Raw genomic sequence first — 21,522 nt, 5'->3', positions numbered from 1 at the left:
GTTGTGATATTTCTTTCTCAGTGTTTTTGCATTTCCCAAGTAAGAAATACTATGTGTTTTACAGTTCTGTGTTTGAATGATAGTTTATCTTAAGTAAATTTTCTTTTACCAGTTTTATGTTTTTTCTTAGGCCATACTTCTTGAGTGACTAACACCTGGAGGAAAAATTTATTTTTTGCAGCTTACATTTATAATGTATATTTATTATACATTATAATGGTGACCACTGACCACCTTATATCACCTTTGACCAGATGTGACCTTTAATCAGATGTACTGGAATGTCACGTACATATGCCATTATTGCAGTTTTCAGTTTGTCAGTTATGTGTAGTCTGTTGCAATATACTGCTTGTTTTGTTGCCCCCAATAGAAAGTAATCTGGGATAGTCAGATCAGGCGATCATGCAGCCTGTATCATCATTGTAACCAAATCACGCATCAAGTTATTTGGTGAACAAATCACTCAAAATAATATGTTCACCAAAGACATTTCATAAAAAAGTCATTGACCTGTTAGCCGTGTGCGCTCTGGCACCATCTTGTTGGGACTAATCGTGATTGATTTAGACTTTAGTTAAGTGACAAATAAAGTTTGTTAAAACAGTCACTATTGACTGTATTTTCAAAAAAGATTGAACTCACAAAGTATGTTCTACTTGCACCGACCTAGACTCCAATTTTCATTTTGTGTAAAGCTCATTCGAGTAATTCACGAGGGTTAGTTGTCGACCACAGTTGTGTATTTATAAATTAAATATATCCTTCCAAATGACACTATACATCAGTAAAAAAAACCTTAATGTTGATGATACCTACAGACTTTTTGGTTAATAAAACGTTTAAACCATTGACAGTAATTTAGTCTTTTGGCATAATCTGTAGGTTTCGGTTCTTGAACGCACGTTACTTTGTAGGGGAAAAGTTTCATGTCTCTTCCCACAGCTTTATATGCGGTAGCAAGTCTGATGTCTTGCTGCTGTGCTAACTTATGCATTGACTTTGATAGACTTTCAGCTGTAGCATCTGATATACCTAGCAGCCTCTGTTCATTTAGTTTAAGTAGTCTTCCACTTTGATCAGTCCCATCAACAGAGGCTGAAATCTTTTGATAAAGAGTTCAAACTGCATTGTACTGAGTTACAGGAGTATTTGGAAACTTTTCAAAAAATATGTGCTTCATTAAATCATTATACTTGTAATTTTATGGAAGATGCATACGAGAAAAATGTGTTCCTATACCAAAAGAACCATCACGTTTCTTGCAACTGTTGATTCAGATGAATGAAACAACACAAAATGAAACTAAGCATGTTCAATCACAACTCGACAACTGATGGTTTATTACTAAGCAACGCTCAACAAACCCACAGGGCGACCAATCTGATGCAGAAAGAACAGAATACACCACATAATTCTAAAGCATATTGCACAATGATTTTCCGAATGTTCTGTATCTTATAATAATTTTGTCATTTTATTTGATTTCTAATGAATGCTATACTCAAACCACGTAAAACCTGTATTATCATTGCAGTTCCCATGCAAAAATTTCATTGATGTAAAGGTCACTGGTATATTATGAATTGAAAACAGTCCTTATAGTTTTATGTTTTTAAGTTAAGAACAGAGACCTTAGCTGAGAATAGAATCAGTTGGCTGAAAGTAAAATTGCTAAAGGAAAGATTCTCTAAAAAATTTTTATTAGAATTAAGGATGCTTATATCAAATTTTTCCCATCATGCAGCTTTTTTCTGATGCAAGGCTTACACACACATGCACACACTCAACTTAATTTAAATTATTTATCATTTTATTTAAATATAATATTTTTTGTTTATTTAATTCAATGATTCTAACTAAAGTGTGTGCGCATACGGTATTTCATTTGTGCGGGTGTGGCAGTACTAGTATCCACTTTAAATAAATTTTTACTTTTTAAATATTATTCGTATATTTAATTCTCCCCCCCTCCCTGTGACTTCACAACACATAGCAGTCGACTACAGCAGTAGTCCAGCCACTAAGTGGGATGTGAGGTGTATAAGGAGGTGGTAGAGACCCCACTTTGATGCGGAACAAATTTGTGGATCCAATGAGATGCTAATAGAAGAATCTGCAACAAAATAGACCCGTTGTACAACATTTCAAAATTATTACTATTTTTTGGAGTGAGGGTGCAAATTAGAAAAAAAAATTTACACAAAAGATGTTTTTTTTATAATTGCTCACAAAAATATTTTTTAAGAGAGTGCAATGAAAATCACCCCTTCAATAACTCTTCAAAATTAAAATCATTTTTAGGGGTGCGTGAAATATAGCAAAATTTTTTTTCAATAGTTGTTTATTAATATTCACAAAATTATTACAAAAAATATGTATAACCTTAATTATGCAAAATCTGGATACAATTTCTTTGGGAATTCCCCTCCCCAGACCTTTTGAATTGAAAATTTAGTAGTATCAATTCCCCATATGTAGAAGTAATCTGACCAAGTTTGGTCAAAATCGGTCAAGTAGTTCTGGAGACATAAGGTGATTTGTAAGCTAACATCGAAAACCATTTTTAGGGGTGAGGGTTAAATTTGGCAAAAAGTTTTTTTTACAAAATTTGTTTACTTTATTAATATTAACAAAATAATAAAAAAAATATTTATAATCTTATTCATGCAAAATCTGGAGATGATTTCGTTTTCCTCCATGTATTCTCCACCCTTTGACCTTTTGAATTGAAAATTTAATAGCATCAATGGCCTTACTATAGAAATATTATAGTTAAATTTGTTGAAAATTGTGAAATAGTTCTAGTGGTATAAGGTAATTTATATGCCAACATACGTACACACAAGTACACGCATTTTGTCGTGGAAATTTCAATGCCATTTTTTCAGTTTTATGGGATCCTTAGGGGTCAATTCATCAAGATTCGGTGGAAACTGGATTGCCCAATTTTGACCGATCACCACACTTTCCCTTCTGTATAGCTATAGCTGCTATATAGACGGGAAAGTAAATATTAAAAAATAATAATTAAAATTTGAATATCCTATCAGACTGGAAACACATCATGTAAATTGAGAAATTAACGCTAATTGAAAGAGAAAGATTACAATCCTGGTAGGTAATGACAATTATGAATTTCAGCGCTTGATTTCTTTAATGTTATTTCACATTGGGTAGTTAGATTTATTTTTTTTTAAATGTTAGATATTTTGGAATCATTGGTTAAATAAGTAAATCTTTCATTCTGTTCGATGTGTAATAGTACATTACGTAGATCACATCAAGAATGTAATAGATATTCTACACACAGGTAACAAAAGGTTGGGCTAGTATTTGCCTGGATGCATTTAGGAAAACCACGGTAAAATTTTAATCAGAGCAGCACAACAAAATAGACAATTATAAAATAGAAAATTTATGTGATTTAAGTTCTTATTTATTATTAAAAATATAAACACGACATGAATATACTAAATATTAAAAAAAAAAACACAATTCCGAAGGTACTAATGAGAATTATTTGAACATACATTTATATATACGCTGAACTGGATGCGTAAAATTTAGGGTTTTATTCTATACTTAAATCAGTATTATTTAAAAAACTTTTGATTAAATTATATTGTTTCCGTAAAAGAAAATCCTTAATTGCAGAAAATTTGTTTAGAAAACCACTTCATTTTCTAAATATTTTAAATTTCAGTCGTGTAATAATTTTATTTTTTATTTAACAAATAAATTTTTTTTTGATGAGTACATAATAACACATTATATAAATAATGTCAGGAACAGGTTGATTGGCAATACAATATAAAAAAGGAATTTCTCCAACATTTGTCTGGATAGATCAAGGGAAATTATGGGTAAAACTTTGATGAGAGAAGCATCACAATATACTACATAATTAATTATAAAATAAAAGAATTGATGCGATTAAAAGCCATATTTATCATTTAAATAAAAATACATTAAATACTGTTAAGATTAAATACATGAAGATAGTAGACATAAAAAATAATTCACCGTTCAGAAAGCATTTATGAAAAATTTGAGTACATACTTATGTATATATTGAACAGATATTCAGAAAATTCATCGAGAGAGTATCTTATAGCAGGATATTACTGTGTGAGGCAAATACATGTATTTATAGTAGTTATATCTGCATTAAATTTGATTTATTTATTGCCAGCAAATAACTTTAAAGCACGGGGTACATGTATAATTATTAAATATATTTTTTACTAGCCGATCAGAGCTTGCTTTGTTCGGCTCCATCCTCTGGACCACCATGCTATGTTCATTATTCTCATGCTTACAAGCTAATACTGATTAATTATTATTTTTTTAAATAAAATTTTTCTGCAACCCGACTTTTAATTTCTTTTAGTAATAATAATAGTTTGGATAAAATGGGGGATTTACTAAATTTTTTACGCTTTTTTTTTTTTTTTTTGTCTTCAGTCATTTGACTGGTTTGATGCAGCTCTCCAAGATTCCCTATCTAGTGCTAGTCGTTTCATTTCAGTATACCCTCTACATCCTACATCCCCAACAATTTGTTTTACATACTCCAAACGTGGCCTGCCTACACAATTTTTCCCTTCTACCTGTCCTTCCAATATTAAAGCGACTATTCCAGGATGCCTTAGTATGTGGCCTATAAGTCTGTCTCTTCTTTTAACTATATTTTTCCAAATGCTTCTTTCTTCATCTATTTGCCGCAATACCTCTTCATTTGTCACTTTATCCACCCATCTGATTTTTAACATTCTCCTATAGCACCGCATTTCAAAAGCTTCTAATCTTTTCTTCTCAGATACTTCGATCGTCCAAGTTTCACTTCCATATAAAGCGACACTCCAAACATACACTTTCAAAAATCTTTTCCTGACATTTAAATTAATTTTTGATGTAAACAACTTATATTTCTTACTGAAGGCTCGTTTAGCTTGTGCTATTCGGCATTTTATATCGCTCCTGCTTCGTCCATCTTTAGTAATTTTACTTCCCAAATAACAAAATTCTTCTACCTCCATAATCTTTTCTCCTCCTATTTTCACATTCAGCGGTCCATCTTTGTTATTTCTACTACATTTCATTACTTTTGTTTTGTTCTTGTTTATTTTCACGCGATAGTTCTTGCGTAGGACTTCATCTATGCCGTTCATTGTTTCTTCTAAATCCTTTTTACTCTCGGCTAGAATTACTATATCATCAGCAAATCGTAGCATCTTTATCTTTTCACCTTGTACTGTTACTCCGAATCTAAATTGTTCTTTAACATCATTAACTGCTAGTTCCATGTAAAGATTAAAAAGTAACGGAGATAGGGAACATCCTTGTCGGACTCCCTTTCTTATTAGGGCTTCTTTCTTATGTTCTTCAATTGTTATTGTTGCTGTTTGGTTCCTGTACATGTTAGCAATTGTTCTTCTATCTCTGTATTTGAACCCTAATTTTTTTTAAATGCTGAACATTTTATTCCAGTCTACGTTATCGAAAGCCTTTTCTAGGTCTATAAACGCCAAGTATGTCGGTTTATTTTTCTTTAATCTTCCTTCTACTATTAATCTGAGGCCTAAAATTGCTTCCCTTGTCCCTATACTTTTCCTGAAACCAAATTGGTCTTCTCCTAACACTTTTTCCACTCTCCTCTCAATTCTTCTGTATAAAATTCTAGTTAAGATTTTTGATGCATGACTAGTTAAACTAATTGTTCTGTATTCTTCACATTTATCTGCCCCTGCTTTCTTTGGTATCATAACTATAACACTTTTTTTGAAGTCTGATGGAAATTCCCCATTTTCATAAATATTACACACCAGTTTGTATAATCTATCAATCGCTTCCTTACCTGCACTGCGCAGTAATTCTACAGGTATTCCGTCTATTCCAGGAGCCTATTTTTACGCTATCGCTTATAAATCCATATATGTGTACAACACCTCTTGGCGCTGTTTGCCTCCTGAATAAATACATGTTCTGTAGGACCACACGTGCCATTTGGCGCCAACCGGATTAAATGGTTGTGATAATAATTAATTTTATTTTATGTACTATATAATTAATTACTTTACTATGAAAATTATTATTGGTTTATCTAATATATTTTTAATCCTGTATTTATGTTTTTTATTCTTAATATACTGTCAAAAATTTAGGTGCCTATGCCACAAAACTATAGACTCGTCTATACATAATTCCTTTTTAGGATAGTACAAATTAGCCGTTTTTTCATTTAAAAAATAAAGGTTTATCTTATGCATACCCATAGCATTACTTGCTGCTTGCTCATTATTACAAAAATATAGAGCCTCATAATTACCCTATATTTTTTCCAGCCCCATATAATTACGGAAAGCCATTACATTAAATGATGGGTACACCAAAATAATCTTTTATTCTATTCAGTTTAATTTTCCCCATGTGTAAAACAAATCCCAGAAACATACAAAATTCATCTTTTGTTACAGGTTTCCATGATAAATGAGGAATAGGGTGATTAATTTTTTGTTCTGAGAGTTCTGCATAATTATTAATTTCTTTCACAGGCAAGTTAAAAAACTTATCGGCTAGTAGTTGAAAATAATTAATTGGCTTACCATCAGTTGGAACTGGGATTTTCAATATCAATTTTTTTTTAAATTTAACATAATTCACAATATTACTCACATTCATTCACATTCCTTTCCGCTTTCGTATTTGTTGTATATCGAGTGATTTTTGGTAGATGTATATTTGTATCGATGTTATTTTCAGTCATTTGAATACCATCATCATCGGTTTCAGTTTCTCTGTGTATAGTTTGCACAGTTGAGTGTCGGTACAATTTTCATCTTCATCGCTGTCATCCTGATTCGACATCGCTGTCATCTAAATATTCATATCTAGTGTAAATACTCTCATTTTCCAAAATATGTTTTAGTTCTTTTGCGGATAATTTCTTTTAACATTAAATTGTTGTCATTTTGAGTGAGGTGGATACAGGATTTCAGCTGTTACAAAAATAACAGAAAACCTTGGGACCTCAAATAATTTTATAACACCTAAGTATTCAATTAACACGCTACATAAAGGTGAAATCGAACTGAAAGGCCAACATAAGTAGAATGCATTCCATATGATTTATGTATAGGCCACCAGGTGGTGCCGACAGGCCCTGATATAACTGGCTAGTAGCGCCAATTGGAGACGTGGCACTCAACATGCTAAAGACTATTCATTTTATAAAAACTGTCATTGTACTGTAATTTCTTCAGAGCAACCGTTGTTCAGCGCAAGACTCGAAACGTTAAGCGATCTGAAGTTCAAGAATAGCCAGCCCCATCTTAAAAATAGAAGTTAGCCGGTTATCCATCTTTCATGTGGGTAAAAAAGTGTATTTTTTCATGGTTCTTGACATTACCCGACAAACACAAGGGTCTTTGTGGTGCTTTGTTTCTCAATTTTTATTTTATTTTTTTTAAGATTTTAACTTTTTTGTGAACAACATAGTCTAAAGAATAGATTTGTATATAACATTTATTTACAGCTTTTCTCTCTGGAGTATATATATAAAGATTATTCTAACAGGATTTCCTGGAGTAAGTCATATATGATTGCCCATCCAAAAAGTAGAGATCAGTCAGTTGTTGAAGCATCTGCCCTTGTGACTTATTTTTTACCATCAAAAAAGCAACTTCAAATGGAAGCTAGAGATGCTTGAAAGCAAAGAGCAAGTCTAAAGGAATGTATGTTGTACACCGTCGCACCTTTAAAGCTACTTTTCTCAACGATTGAAAACGATATCAAAAAGACTTTTTGTAGAAAATTTAATTTCAGATACTGCAAGCAATCTCTGAATTCAATTTGACCGACGGTTTGGCCATAGTAAAGTTAAATATCAGCAAGGAACATAATGCAGTTGTTACTGCGAACCATTAAAATGATCACCGTTTTGAAACCGTGAAACATTTTCTAATGGCAATTGTCCTGTGTTCTTTCCAGGTATAAAAACTATTTCCATACAGAATTTCAGCACTATCAGTCGAATAGTTTTTGCATAAAAGAGTAACAAACTTACAGATGCTGCTTGATTTTTATATATACTATTTATTTTTATATTTATATTTAATGAATAATTAATCGATAAGAGGTAGATAATTTAATTAGTTCTTAAAACGGCTCGACTTCAAAAGCGCTTTTATATTTTTACTAATATATCCTTAATCCTTTTTTTTTTTTTTTTTTTTTTGTCTTCAGTCATTTGACTGGTTTGATGCAGCTCTCCAAGATTCCCTATCTAGTGCTAGTCGTTTCATTTCAGTATACCCTCTACATCCTACATCCCCAACAATTTGTTTTACATACTCCAAACGTGGCCTGCCTACACAATTTTTCCCTTCTACCTGTCCTTCCAATATTAAAGCGACTATTCCAGGATGCCTTAGTATGTGGCCTATAAGTCTGTCTCTTCTTTTAACTATATTTTTCCAAATGCTTCTTTCTTCATCTATTTGCCGCAATACCTCTTCATTTGTCACTTTATCCACCCGTCTGATTTTTAACATTCTTCTATAGCACCGCATTTCAAAAGCTTCTAATCTTTTCTTCTCAGATACTCCGATTGTCCAAGTTTCACTTCCATATAAAGCGACACTCCAAACATACACTTTCAAAAATCTTTTCCTGACATTTAAATTAATTTTTGATGTAAACAAATTATATTTCTTACTGAAGGCTCGTTTAGCTTGTGCTATTCGGCATTTTATATCGCTCCTGCTTCGTCCATCTTTAGTAATTTTACTTCCCAAATAACAAAATTCTTCTACCTCCATAATCTTTTCTCCTCCTATTTTCACATTCAGTGGTCCATCTTTGTTATTTCTACTACATTTCATTACTTTTGTTTTGTTCTTGTTTATTTTCATGCGATAGTTCTTTCGTAGGACTTCATCTATGCCGTTCATTGTCTTAATGAACGGCATAGATGAAGTCATTGCCTTAATCCGTAATTAAATAAAATTCATATGTACCTTCCATCACAGTTTGAAATTAACTGATTGTTTTTTTGGAAAAAAAGAAACAATGAAAAGCGGTTCGGTTTCAAACAGTTAGTTTTGAAAGAAATCATGAACGATACAAGAATTATATATATCATAAAAAGAGAAACTCTCCAAAAATCTTACTCGCTCAGAAGATTTTGGTATGTACTCTTTTGTTGCCCTGAAGACATTAAGAGTTTTACTAAAAATATCAAACAGTGTGTATACTCTTCTTAAACAAATTATAGTGATCAGCGATTCAAATTTTTATATATCTGGATATATATATATATATATATATATATATATATATATATATATATATATAGTATTTTTCTGCTTGCATTGAATAAGTGGAATAATTTATTTCTGAAATGTGCGTGTAATACCATTTTTTATTTTTATTTTTATTTAGTGGCTCTGCTTGACGGAATTATTTTAAACATTTCTTTGAAATGCTTTGTATAGTGTTCATTAAATCAAATATTAAATGTACTGTTCATTTTATCGCTGTGTTTATTATTGCAATTACTACAAGTCTTTTATATCTGACAAGTCAGCATTTATCAGTATTATTATTATTAATGTATCACGTATTTATTTGTTTTATATGTATGTATGAGTTTTTCTTTTATCAAATACATTTATAATTTTATTTATGCTCATGTTTGTTATTATTATTTTTTTATTATTATTATCAAACGCATTTAATAAATAGTTTTAATTTTTTTTCTGTAATAACTGTTTCTGAATATCTTGTTTATTTAATTTTTAATCAAAACCATTCTCTATTGCAATGTTTTTCTTATTTATTTATTATTATTTTTTTTAATGAAAGATCGGGCATCAACAGCTACATTCATTAGCCCGTTTTTCTTCTTATTTTTTAATCTATTGTTATCTAATTCTTTTTTATTCTTTATAGTAGTATATTAATTTGCCCTTTGTATCGTATATTAAAAATATTCATTTTATATTTGCTTTACTTAATTTTTATTCAGTGTAGCCATAAAATATTAATTGGGTTTCGAACAGTTAGTTTTTAAACAAAACGTGAATGATACGTGAAGTATGTATATCAAAATAAGAGAAATTCTCCAAAAATCTTACTTGTTCAGAAGATTTTGGTATGTGCTTCTTTTGTTACCCTGAAGACATTAAGACGATATTCAACCTCTTGGCATATACAATAGAGAATATTTGGTGTGAAACTGTTTCAATGATCCATTTTTTTATCCAAATTTTTTATTTGAAAATAGAACAGTTTTGTTTCTTTACAAAACACTACAAATGAAAATCCCTGGAAACCATAGAGGCCAAGTTATCCACTCTTCTACTCCAAGCAGAGTAGGGAAAAACCCTCTGCATGCTTTGTTTTTTTTGGGCAAATAATATCTCCTGAAAACTTGTAGTACTATATTGTTAGATCTATTAATGTGAGTGTACCGGATGAGTTTAAGATAAATGCTTTATTTGTGCAAAGTTTGAAAATTCAGAACGAAGAAATAAAGTTGAAATTTTTATTGAGTTTGTTCTTATATAGATGAATAATACGCAGAAAAATTAGATTTTTATCCCAAACTCCATCGCAGACATTAAGACTCAAATTTTCAAAAACTTTAAAAATTTTAATTTTCAAAAATTCATAAAAAAAGAAGGAAACACTTATCGATGTTCTTATTCTAACTACGGTGAGTCTGGTAGCAAATGTAGAAATAATAAAAATCAACTTTAATATTTCACCCCTTCATTGCAATTGTACTCTAAAAAAGTGGTTTTTATTAAATATTAATATTAAATATTGGAGGTTATTTTCACTTATTAAGGCTTTTAATATAAAGGAACAAAATTGAGGGGAATTTGATTTAAAAAATGGTGTATGTTACAATGATTTAGCATGATAAAGGACGATAAAGGAGTTTTTTTTACAAAAGAGTCGTATATAGACGCTTTCTTAAAAAGCCTCCTTTATCGTCCTGGAAGTGCTGCATCCATTAAAAGGATGTTCTCCACTTGTGGGCTTGTTGTAAAATTTTGGAAACAGTTCAGGAGAAGAAAAAGCCAATTCAAATTTCTCCATATGAAAAAGACTAAATTTTTATTATTTATAATCATTGGATAAAGTCTTTACTCGATGGAAATCCATCGTAACAGAGAGAAAATGAAAACAAGATATACTTTTTGATTTTCACAAAATTTATTTTAAAAATTACAGCTGTTTCGGTGTACCAAATCAGTTTCCTCAATGTTACGTACAGAAATATCTATGGTTTCTGTACATTATATCTGAGGTATGACAAGAAATATACTTTATTATAAATATATTATTTTGAAATTTTATTTTAAAGAAATGCGGTGCTATAGGAGAATGTTAAAAATCAGATGGGTGGATAAAGTGACAAATGAGGAGGTACTGCGGCAAATAGATGAAGAAAGAAGCGTTTTGAAAAATGTAGTTAAAAGAAGATACAGACTTATAGGCCACATACTAAGGCATCCTGGAATAGTCGCTTTAATAATGGAAGGACAGGTAGAAGGGAAAAATTGTGTAGGCAGGCCACGTTTGGATTATGTAAAACAAATTGTTAGGGATGTAGGATGTAGAGGGTATACTGAAATGAAACGACTAGCACTAGATAGGGAATCTTGGAGAGCTGCATCAAACCAGTCAAATGACTGAAGACAAAAAAAAAAAATTTTAAAGGACGATATCCTCAGATGTTATGTAACAGAACCTGAACCTGTTGATGTTTCTGAATGTAACATCTGAGGAAGGTGTCCAATGAATTCAAATCGTGTAATTTTATCCTACAGATGAATTGTATGTCAAAACCTGAATTTTATTATCGTTGGAGTTGTTTTTTGATTGCCTAAAGTTATTTTCTAAATAACGTTTGCGAAAATCATAAAAACACATTTTCTTTTCATTATTTACATTCCCAGCAAAAGTTTCAATACAATTGTTTTCAGTAAATTGTTTAGAAAGGGCTTAATTTTTATGGTTACTAGGTTACTAAGATTTGATAAGTATTAAAGATTTTCGAAGAAAATATACTGTTATATTATAAAATTATGATGAACCTCCTGTATCACTGGTATGTCAGAAGGTGAACTGTAAAAGGATGGTTTTTTAAAAAACCCACCTGTGTTTTTTTGGGTCGGGTTAAATTACAACCTTGCAACCTATTGCTCAGGAAATATTTTATTTATGTAACTGTTCAAATACAGCTTTATCTAATTTGAAAATGGAATTCTCCAGTATTCAGGGCTTAGTATATCTTTCTAACATATTCAGGAAATTTGTCCCATTGTAGATTTTTCAGCAAAACAAAGAAAAAGTAACCAGTAATTCTTGTCTCATCAAGTGCGCATGATGCATTAACTTTTGGGTTATTACTTTAATATTTTATATGTGACATGTGGAGGTTCAATACTCTGTATTCAAACATTATGCTGATGTCCTGAAACATGAAATGTTGTTTTATCATTGAAAATTAAGCTTATTAAAAAATTACCTCTCATGATCTAACGTATTCAAAATGTCCAATGAATTCAAATCGTTTAATTTTGTCTTACGGATGAACTGTATGTCAAAAACTGAATTTTATTATCGTTGCAGTTGTTTTTGGAATGCTTAACTTTACAGAAAATTTTCATACTTGATTTTTTAGGGTATGCGGATATTTTATTCATAAAGCTTCATTGGTCTCATCAAGCACTGATGATTTTATTGCATGTGACTATTTTAGTAGGCTGCCCTACTAGAACATTTCTCTGAGTTGTTTGTTTCTTCGGTAAATGTTACTTTTGTGTGGTGGTTCTTCAATGAACATACAATGGTATTCACGCCTAACCGATTCAAACTTAGCAAACCACAAAACAATGAATCATCTTCTCAACATAATCATAGTGATTAATGAGCTTCATGTGGCTATTGTAACATTGTTACATCTTGTAACATTGTGCATATTTGTTCATAGTAAAACTTGTTTATATATCAAAACCTAGGAAGTTTCACTACATTTTGATGTTTACTTCATGTCTCTGTCATGCTTTGTTCCAAAATTATGACTTTGATATCTCACCATTATTTTTTGCATAAACTATTTTATAATATTGACTGATTTTTTTTTGGGGTTAGATTTCTTTTTAATTTATTATAACAGGTGATCGTAAAGTTGCGCAACCCAAAAGACAACAAATTGTTTTTTAGAAAGCTGTTTTATTAATTTACAAAATAATAATAACATTTACAAAAGTATTACTTACAAGTTTATAATAAGTGCTGGAAATGTCCACCATGATTTTCAGTGCATGCATCAACTAGTTTTCTTACATTGTATGCGACCTTTTTCAGTGTGGCAGCAGTGATATTTTATATGTAGTCCTCAATATTTTGTTTAGGTTCATCAAGTGTTTGCGGGTTGTTTAAGTATGCACTATCTTTCAAAAAGCCCCACAAATAGAAATCGGGAGGTCTTAGGTACGGTCAACATGGAGGCCATAGACCACGAGTAATTATCCAGTCATCAAAGAAATTGCATACTACTGTTTTGAAAAAATATGTATTTTTTCAAAATTTTTTTAAATTTATTCTCTAGGTGTGTTAAAGATAACTCATCCTTTTTTCTGATTTCATCAGTTATTTTATGGCATAGAGTTCTTTGTTTGATCTGAAAACTTGTCTTAATTTTTATTTTTGATCGGTCTTAAGATTTATCTTATGGTTTTTCTCTCTTTCTTTTCAAGGTCTTCTATGTTCATTTACATCCAGACAATAAGTATAAATGAGAAAATATTGTAAGTTAAAAATGTTTCATAAACACTGTTGCTAGTTTTATACAGGATATGGTTTCACGCATTTGGGACAAATTTGACTAAAATATTGATATCTGTTGCACATATAAAACAGTTATAAGTTTTAAGAAATTTCCTGTAAAACTATACAAGTAATAATTTGTGTATTTGAAAAATTGTTTTTTGTATAAACCATCGAAAATCATTTGTACTTGCTAATAATGATTGTTTTTTTTTAATTGTATGAGCATTTTTTTTAAACTTAAATCGTAATTAGTTCTTTTTTTATTTTGTTTCAGATATATTTTGTATTTGGAGGAATGTGACAAGAATGTTTCAAATGTTAATAATAGTAATACTAACAATGCACAAGCAGTACTTTCTCCTGCTTCAGTTAGAGTCAATAATAATAGTAAAAATTATTCAATCGATGACATAATAGACCATATGACGGCTGATTTACAAAGTTATGACGGGCAGTATATCGTTTTAGGATCTCCACATAATAATTCACAACATATTTGGTCTGAATATAACAATAATAATAATAGTAATAGTAACCATAATCATCTTAGTAGTGTTACTGCATCTAATACGGTCATCAATAATGGAACTCAACCTGATACTGTTACTCAAGTTCAGTTATCGCAAGTAGTCAGTAATCATCCAATATTTTTACAACAATCACCACCACCACCAGCTCCATACGAATTACACGATCGCAATGTTGATTACCAGTCACAACAATGCAGTGGTCTCTTTTATACTAATCCAGCGGCAAGGTACGTATGCTTGATAAATTCTATATTAAAATGATTTTCTGTTTTTAATTTGATTGTTCTTTTTTGCCTTTCATTTTATGTCATAAGACATCAGAATTCCTGTAGCCATTTTTTAAGTTCTATCCTTGGTTATCGCTTTAACCTCGCTCAAAAATTCTCTTCTTCACATTACCGTATCATACTAGGGTCATTCAGAAAGTTCTCAGCCTGACATTCACATAGCGCAAGTGTGACCAAATTAATTGTGATATTTGTCAAGTATGATCCTTTAAGTAGCTTGCCGTAAAGTTACAGATGCATGCATTTAGTGGCTTGTTTGTTGCGATCGAGTAAAGCAAACAAGTTTTGAAAAATTGATGAAAATTGAAGTTCGAACTGCTTTAAACAACTTTGTTTTTAAAGGTTTACCCTTGACAAGCATGAAAAAAAGATAGATTCCAATTTAAAGGTTTCTTTCCCTTCATTTTTGATAGTAAAAAGTGAGCTGCTGAATTTAAAGTGGGATGCTACAGGTTCAAATTCAATATGATGAACCCAAAAACCATTACGATGAACAAAATCATTACAGAAATCTATTAAGTAGTAATTGATTGCCAACTGAAAATATGTGAGCTTGGTGACATCACAGACTTCTTAATTGATCATATCCACCAAATTTTACACAATATTTTAGTATATATTTTTTTATGAAAAAGCTTTCCGCTCGATTGGTGTCGCATTTGTCAACAGTAATCCAAAACTGCATTTGACTGAACACATCAGAAGGGTGTTACTTATTTAAACATTACTTTCTTTGATATTTTTTAACAGTGAATGAAACGTGGATTATTCATTATGCATCAGAGACCAGAAAGTGATAGGTAAAAGTACACCAAAAAAGTCGATAACAGTTCCACGTACAGGAAACTCATGGCTACAGTTTTCTTGGAATTCTCATAGACTAGTTTCCCAAAAGAATAGATAATATTCTAGATTTGTTAAACTTGTTACTTTAGTTATAAACTTACTTTACATACCCACACAACAAACATTTAACAAAACAATTATGATAGACTGATGTTTTATGACCCCCTGTAATCAGAAACAAATTTACCATGGAAAAATTGTAGAAAAATGTATGTATGTTGGCCTGGTTTTTGCTTGATCCATCCAGACTAGGTGGAGCGATTTGTCATAATGCTTTATATTTATTGGGCTTGATTCCATTTAATTTTGCTCACAATCAAACGGTTAGGAAGGTGTGGACCTTGTCGTCCCATATTTTAGCATTTTACTCAAAGAATATGTACATTTTTTCACTAAACATAACTAAAATACTTTCTGATAGTGTTTAGGCTTATTCAAATACCCATTGGGGGATATACTTTTTTCTTTTTTGTGGTTTCGATACTCAAATTAACATTCATGTTTTAATTTCATGATTCCATTACATTAGTATTAAAACTTAGCTAAGTATTTGACCTATTTCATTCAGGAGGATAATAAACCTAATTTTTCAGTTTTTTATTTTATTTACTGTGTTGTTTGTATCTTCATTCTAGAATAACTGATTTTTATGAAATTTTATAAGGTAACTTCTGAATATGGATCATTTGTGCCATTAAATTTTGGTTACTGTCTGTCAGTGAGGGTGGGGCAAATGGTCTCCTACCTCAAAATTGTACTCTAAAAGTCGTATAATGTTTTTATGTAATTCTTTACTTGTGTATTTGAATACTTAAATGTTCCGTTTAATTTTCCTCTTAAATTGTAGTCTGTTGAGTAATAGTATATATTATCATTTCTCATTGCTAGAAAATAACTTATGTATTTGAAGTTTACTTACAAGTTTGTATAGTTAATAAGTTTTTATGTTACAGCCGAAGTTGTAAATAAAATGATGCTGCATGACACTCAACGCTAAACCATAAAACAAATAAATAAAAACATAAATAATTAGGTATCTGTCGGTGATAATCATTCAAAGAATAATTATTATATTTATAATTAATTAATTATATTTTTGAAGCATTACATGATCAAAAATCTTTTAGGTGCTGCATGCGGCCCAAATTTATGTTATATTATAAAGTTTTACATATAAATTTTTTTTAAAATTGTTTATTATGTACAATTTTATAAATTAAATTATTATTCTTGATTATAAGTAACTGAGATTTTAATTATTTTTTTTAATAAAAAAAAAATCATTTAATTATTTTCATATTATTTGTTTTTTGATGAAATTGAATTTTTTCTATCCTGTATATAGAATACAATTACCCCAATCGGATCCTGCATGCCCTTATCCGTTCCAAATCCAGTGCTACATGTATGATTTTACTTTTCTGCTTAGAATTTGTAAATAATAATTTTATGACATTAGTATATTTTGTGTTACTAGTGTAGTGTGGTTTTATGATTTAAAAAAATATTTTTTTTTAAAGAATACAAGATGGTACTGCTGGAGGTGAAATGATCGGCATGGTTGATGTTGGAGGGGGAAATTTTGTTAATGTTGTATTTAATACAACAGATAATCCACATCCACCGCAAATACACCCGCAGTATGCTGCCGCTTCAGCTAGTACTACTAACATACCACCGCAACATCAAACAACCATACCTACAACTGCCGATAACAATAAGATTAGTTATATATATCAGCATCCGCCATCTGTTAATAATTCTAACCAAAGAAGGGATTATGGACTTTTTAATAAAGATACTTCTACATCAAATCCATCGATTCAACCGAATCGTTAACTTATTGAAAATTTAGTCGGTAATTGGTTGCCGAATCAAAGTGGAACGTACAGTCCTTTTGGTGGTACCAGTGGAAGATCATCTCATAATGTTGATAATGGTAATTATTTTATTCAAACGATTAATTATCCTTTTTTTACATTAAAATAAAAAATTAATTACAGTGGTATACCGATTATCCAGTCGTGAAACTATCTGAACTGCTTACATCCACACTAGACAGTTAAAAAAAAAAAGTTATTTAAAATACTATTCAAGTAAATTTTTGCTTCAATAAGAAATTTATCTTTATTGATCTTAGTTCTACAGGGTTTTTTAATTCATACAGTACAAAACATTTGTAAATGTAGGCCTTTATTAAACTAATTATAAAATTACTTTCTCAAATGATTAATGGTAACACATTAATTGGCCCAGTCAAGCGTGAACTAACATGTGATGTTATTTATTTTTATTCTGCTGTGTCTGTACAAAAGGTCAAAACAGATGATGTCATTATTATATTCTTTGCCTTGTCTAAGTTTCATAGCTTTACGCTTGGTAAGCTGTATAATTTTTATGTTATCGTGTTGAAATTCACACAGATTTACTCGCTGGGATATTTTAAGCCTACACTGTGAAATCTCTAAATTCACAGGAGTCCTGAATGTATAATTAATTCTAGTACTGTTAACATTTATTCCATTAAATATACTGCATTTTTTTTTCTATTTTTTTGTAATTTTTAAAAAATATACTGTACAGTAATTTAACTCAGTTTCTCTTCAATACATTTTTGTAAGTTTTTTAAAAGGTGGGGCAGTAAATTTCAATTTCTTTCAGGTAATTTTTGTAAATTCTGATTGTTTTATTAGCAAATTTCTTCTCTGGATTTTTTCACAAATTATATCTGTATTTTTTTTATATTACATTGTACGTTATGTTCTAAGTTCGTTTTAATTTTACTAAAATACATTTATTTTTTTAAATATTTTTGTCGTTTTATTAAGTATGATATCCATTGAACATTAAAATATGTTCAGTATGTATTATCAATTCTTTTTCATTTTCCAAATATCAAAATTTTTGTTTATTCAGATTCACCCGTGCATAGTTCAATCTCAATAATCAGCATTCCACTGTATTATGAAAATTATATGGGGATCAAAATTATACTACATATATATTTTTTTATTCTTGTTAGTAATAATTATCTTCTAAAATGTGATAAATGAATTTGTGCCCATTTTTTTTTCATAAAATATATTTAGTTAACTTTCAAATTCTGCCTTTTGTATTCATCAATTTATATTAACCATTTTAATAGAATAAAAACAGAGATTTTCTCCTTAGATGTGTGATTTTTTTTTTTTTAATTTATAACTTTGATGTAAAAATACTAATCAAGCTATATTAAAGTTGAAGATTCTCATTAAAAGATGATATGCTTAATCAATTTTAATATGCGAAGTAAAAAATGTTTTCATGTTCTGAAAAAATACAATTTTTTTTCAAATTTGAATAATTTTTTTCATTTTATTGAGTATTTATAGGATGATTATACAAATAACATCCTATTTTTTTCCCCATCGCAAAACTTCTCCCAACACCACTTATACTTTGAAAAGAGCTGTAAAACTTTTCAAAATAGCTTTCAGGGTATTCTACAATTTTTTTTTATGAATCTGTTGTCTCCTTTAATAGAAATTTTAATTTTTGAATAAAAAAATTTAATGGGGACTAAATCAGATGAGGATGAGACTCGGCAAATTTTTTTTAAACTAAACTCAAATTAGCAGCAACACATGGGTTTGGGATATAGTCATTGTAAAGGAGCTACGAGTTATTTTGCCAGACTCAATTTTCTTCCTCGAATTTTGGCGGAGATGTTTGTTTGATGATTTCTTGATAGAATTGGTAGTTGACTCTCTGTCCTCCAAGTAGTAAAACACATCTTTTGATGACAATAAATACTGTCAACAACACGCTTTGTGTTTGAATGACTTTTTCGTGTTATTTGCCTGTCTTTGTGACAATTTTATGACTTGTAATACCCGAGATGTATTTCCACATCATTTCCATGTATTCATGTTTGATTGTCATTTATTATTGACAAGAAGGTTTCATCAACATTTAATGATTCAAACGTTCTTGACAGATCACCACTCTTTCTGCTCTTGTGTCAGGAGGAGTTCCAAGAATGAACTTTAACTGGACATGATGCGTTCCTAATTTTTCAGTTATGATTTAGTGACATAAATCCACTGAAATCTAAGTCTTTTCTGCCATCTTGTGTACTATTGAATATCAATTTCATCTCACAAATCATTCGTTGTAACAACATGGGACATGTTTGTTGACGTCGATAGCTTTCCTGGACGAGCATCATCTTCAGTAGTTTCTCGATCGCTTTAGGCATTTTAACCAGAATGTGCAAGCGACAGCTTTTCATAAACCTTTTGAATCATTTTGTGTTTTAATAAAAATTTTGCCAAACTTAACCGAATATTTCCGTACAACTCTATGAACATCTAAGTTACTCATTGGAAAAATCACAGAAGGTACCAAACAACACCTACTTCAAAAAATGCTATATAAAAATTAATCGTCATGGTCATTCAGGCGGTAGGGGTATGTTTGTTAGTTGCTATATGTAGCGATACCAACCATATATCTCAAAATGTGTATAAGCACCAGACGAGTAATCATGTTTTTTGAACAGACCTTATTAATCTAACTCATGCTACTTACTTAAGTAACTAAGCAATCAGTAGTATTATGATTTCTAATAGCACTTGCATAAAAATTTAGTCAACATTTTTTGTTTTATTGAACTTCTATTTGACAGTATTAGTATTCTTACGTAAATTTAACTACCTATATTATGTAAAAAAAATTTTTTTTGTAGTATTTATACCTTTCTTATATTGCATTTTTTTTTAGGTATTGATAATGTAGGAATACGTTTAAATAACGCTGGTTCAAATGTTACTACATCAGGAGTTGTTTCATCGAATAACTCGAATAGAAAGCCGAGAGCTGTAGCTGAAGTTCGTCCTATGCGTCTGACATATTCAGATGTTTTAACAAAATCACCACCACCAATAAGTAACAATAACAGTTCTTCAAAAGCGACATCGACTCCATCATCCAATAGTACGACACAAAGTGGTAATTCTACACCTAAATCTGAATCACGAAAGCACAACAATAAAACTAATAAATCAGGTATGATGTCAGATTTTTTTTTTTTAATTTTATTTTGCTTGTTTATTTAATATTTTGTGTATAAATCCAATGCGATGTACACAGAAAAAATTACACATAACAGTTTGTATACTTAATTAGTGTATCGTGTTCTTGGTTTCAAGGCTGATGAGCCTTTTTGTTGATCAAGTAAATAGACTATCAATAAAATTTAGAGAATTATTTTCATATTTGGAATAGATTTGATGTTCATTTAGCTTAGTGTACGTGTTTGTGTTTGGCTTTCGATAAAAATAATCATTAAAAATTTTATTTAGTTTTTATTGACTTATTACATAAATTTTCTCCTAATTAGATACTTGGCAGATTTTTTTTTTTATTAATACAAGCAAAATAAATTTATGTAAAATCTAAAAAGCATGTTTTCTGAATAAAATTTTTGGAACCACTGATAAAAAAATCAGTAATGTAAAACAGAAGAAATCCTGCACATCTTAGTGTAGTTTTTTTTATATCTTTTATACTCTTTTTAGTTCTTTATATTTTTTATTGAATATTTTTTTCTTTTTTATTGTATATTTTTTTTATTATTTGAGTAGGCTATAAAGTAAAATAGAAACTTCCTGAAAAACTGTATATGCGTTCTGTTCAGAAAATAACCGAACTTTATTTTCTTAATCTTTACTATTAATTTTACAGATTATTTGTCCTTGTTCCCTTCAAAATACTCCCCTCCCCAATTCACACACTTCCCAGCAGTGTTCCTACTTCGTGAAGTTCCCTGGATAGCTTCATTTGAAATGACCTTTAAGGACCGTGATTAATTTGCTTTAATGCCATCGGTAGTTTCAAAATGGCATCCTTTCATCTTTGACTTAATTTTGGGAATAAGAAAAAATTGCAAGGAGTCAGTTTTGGTGAGTAGAAAGGTTTAGGGAGAACAGTCATCTGATTTTTGGTACAAAACTGATGAATTGACAAAG

The 21,522-nt window shown here is 30.1% G+C and overlaps 1 protein-coding gene across 3 annotated transcripts in view; it reads left to right on the top strand.

Moving 5' to 3' along the window:
• Window positions 1–20,412, top strand: part of LOC142325989 (uncharacterized) — a 94,939-nt gene extending 74,527 nt beyond the window's left edge. For all 3 annotated transcript variants that reach the window (XM_075368023.1, XM_075368022.1, XM_075368024.1), the window contains 3 exons: window positions 14,126–14,608; window positions 17,035–17,453; window positions 20,276–20,412. In XM_075368023.1, the coding sequence (XP_075224138.1) occupies window positions 14,126–14,608; window positions 17,035–17,353 (802 nt within the window). In that variant the 3' untranslated portion in view covers window positions 17,354–17,453; window positions 20,276–20,412. The remainder of the gene's footprint in view (window positions 1–14,125; window positions 14,609–17,034; window positions 17,454–20,275) is intronic.
• Window positions 20,413–21,522: the final 1,110 nt, after the last annotated feature.

The sequence above is a fragment of the Lycorma delicatula genome, chromosome 6 (assembly GCF_047948215.1).
Source record: "Lycorma delicatula isolate Av1 chromosome 6, ASM4794821v1, whole genome shotgun sequence".
In the NCBI taxonomy this organism is placed as follows: Eukaryota; Metazoa; Arthropoda; class Insecta; order Hemiptera; family Fulgoridae; genus Lycorma; species Lycorma delicatula.
Note: the sequence above shows the minus strand (reverse complement) of the source record. Positions and strands in the feature narration are given on the sequence as shown.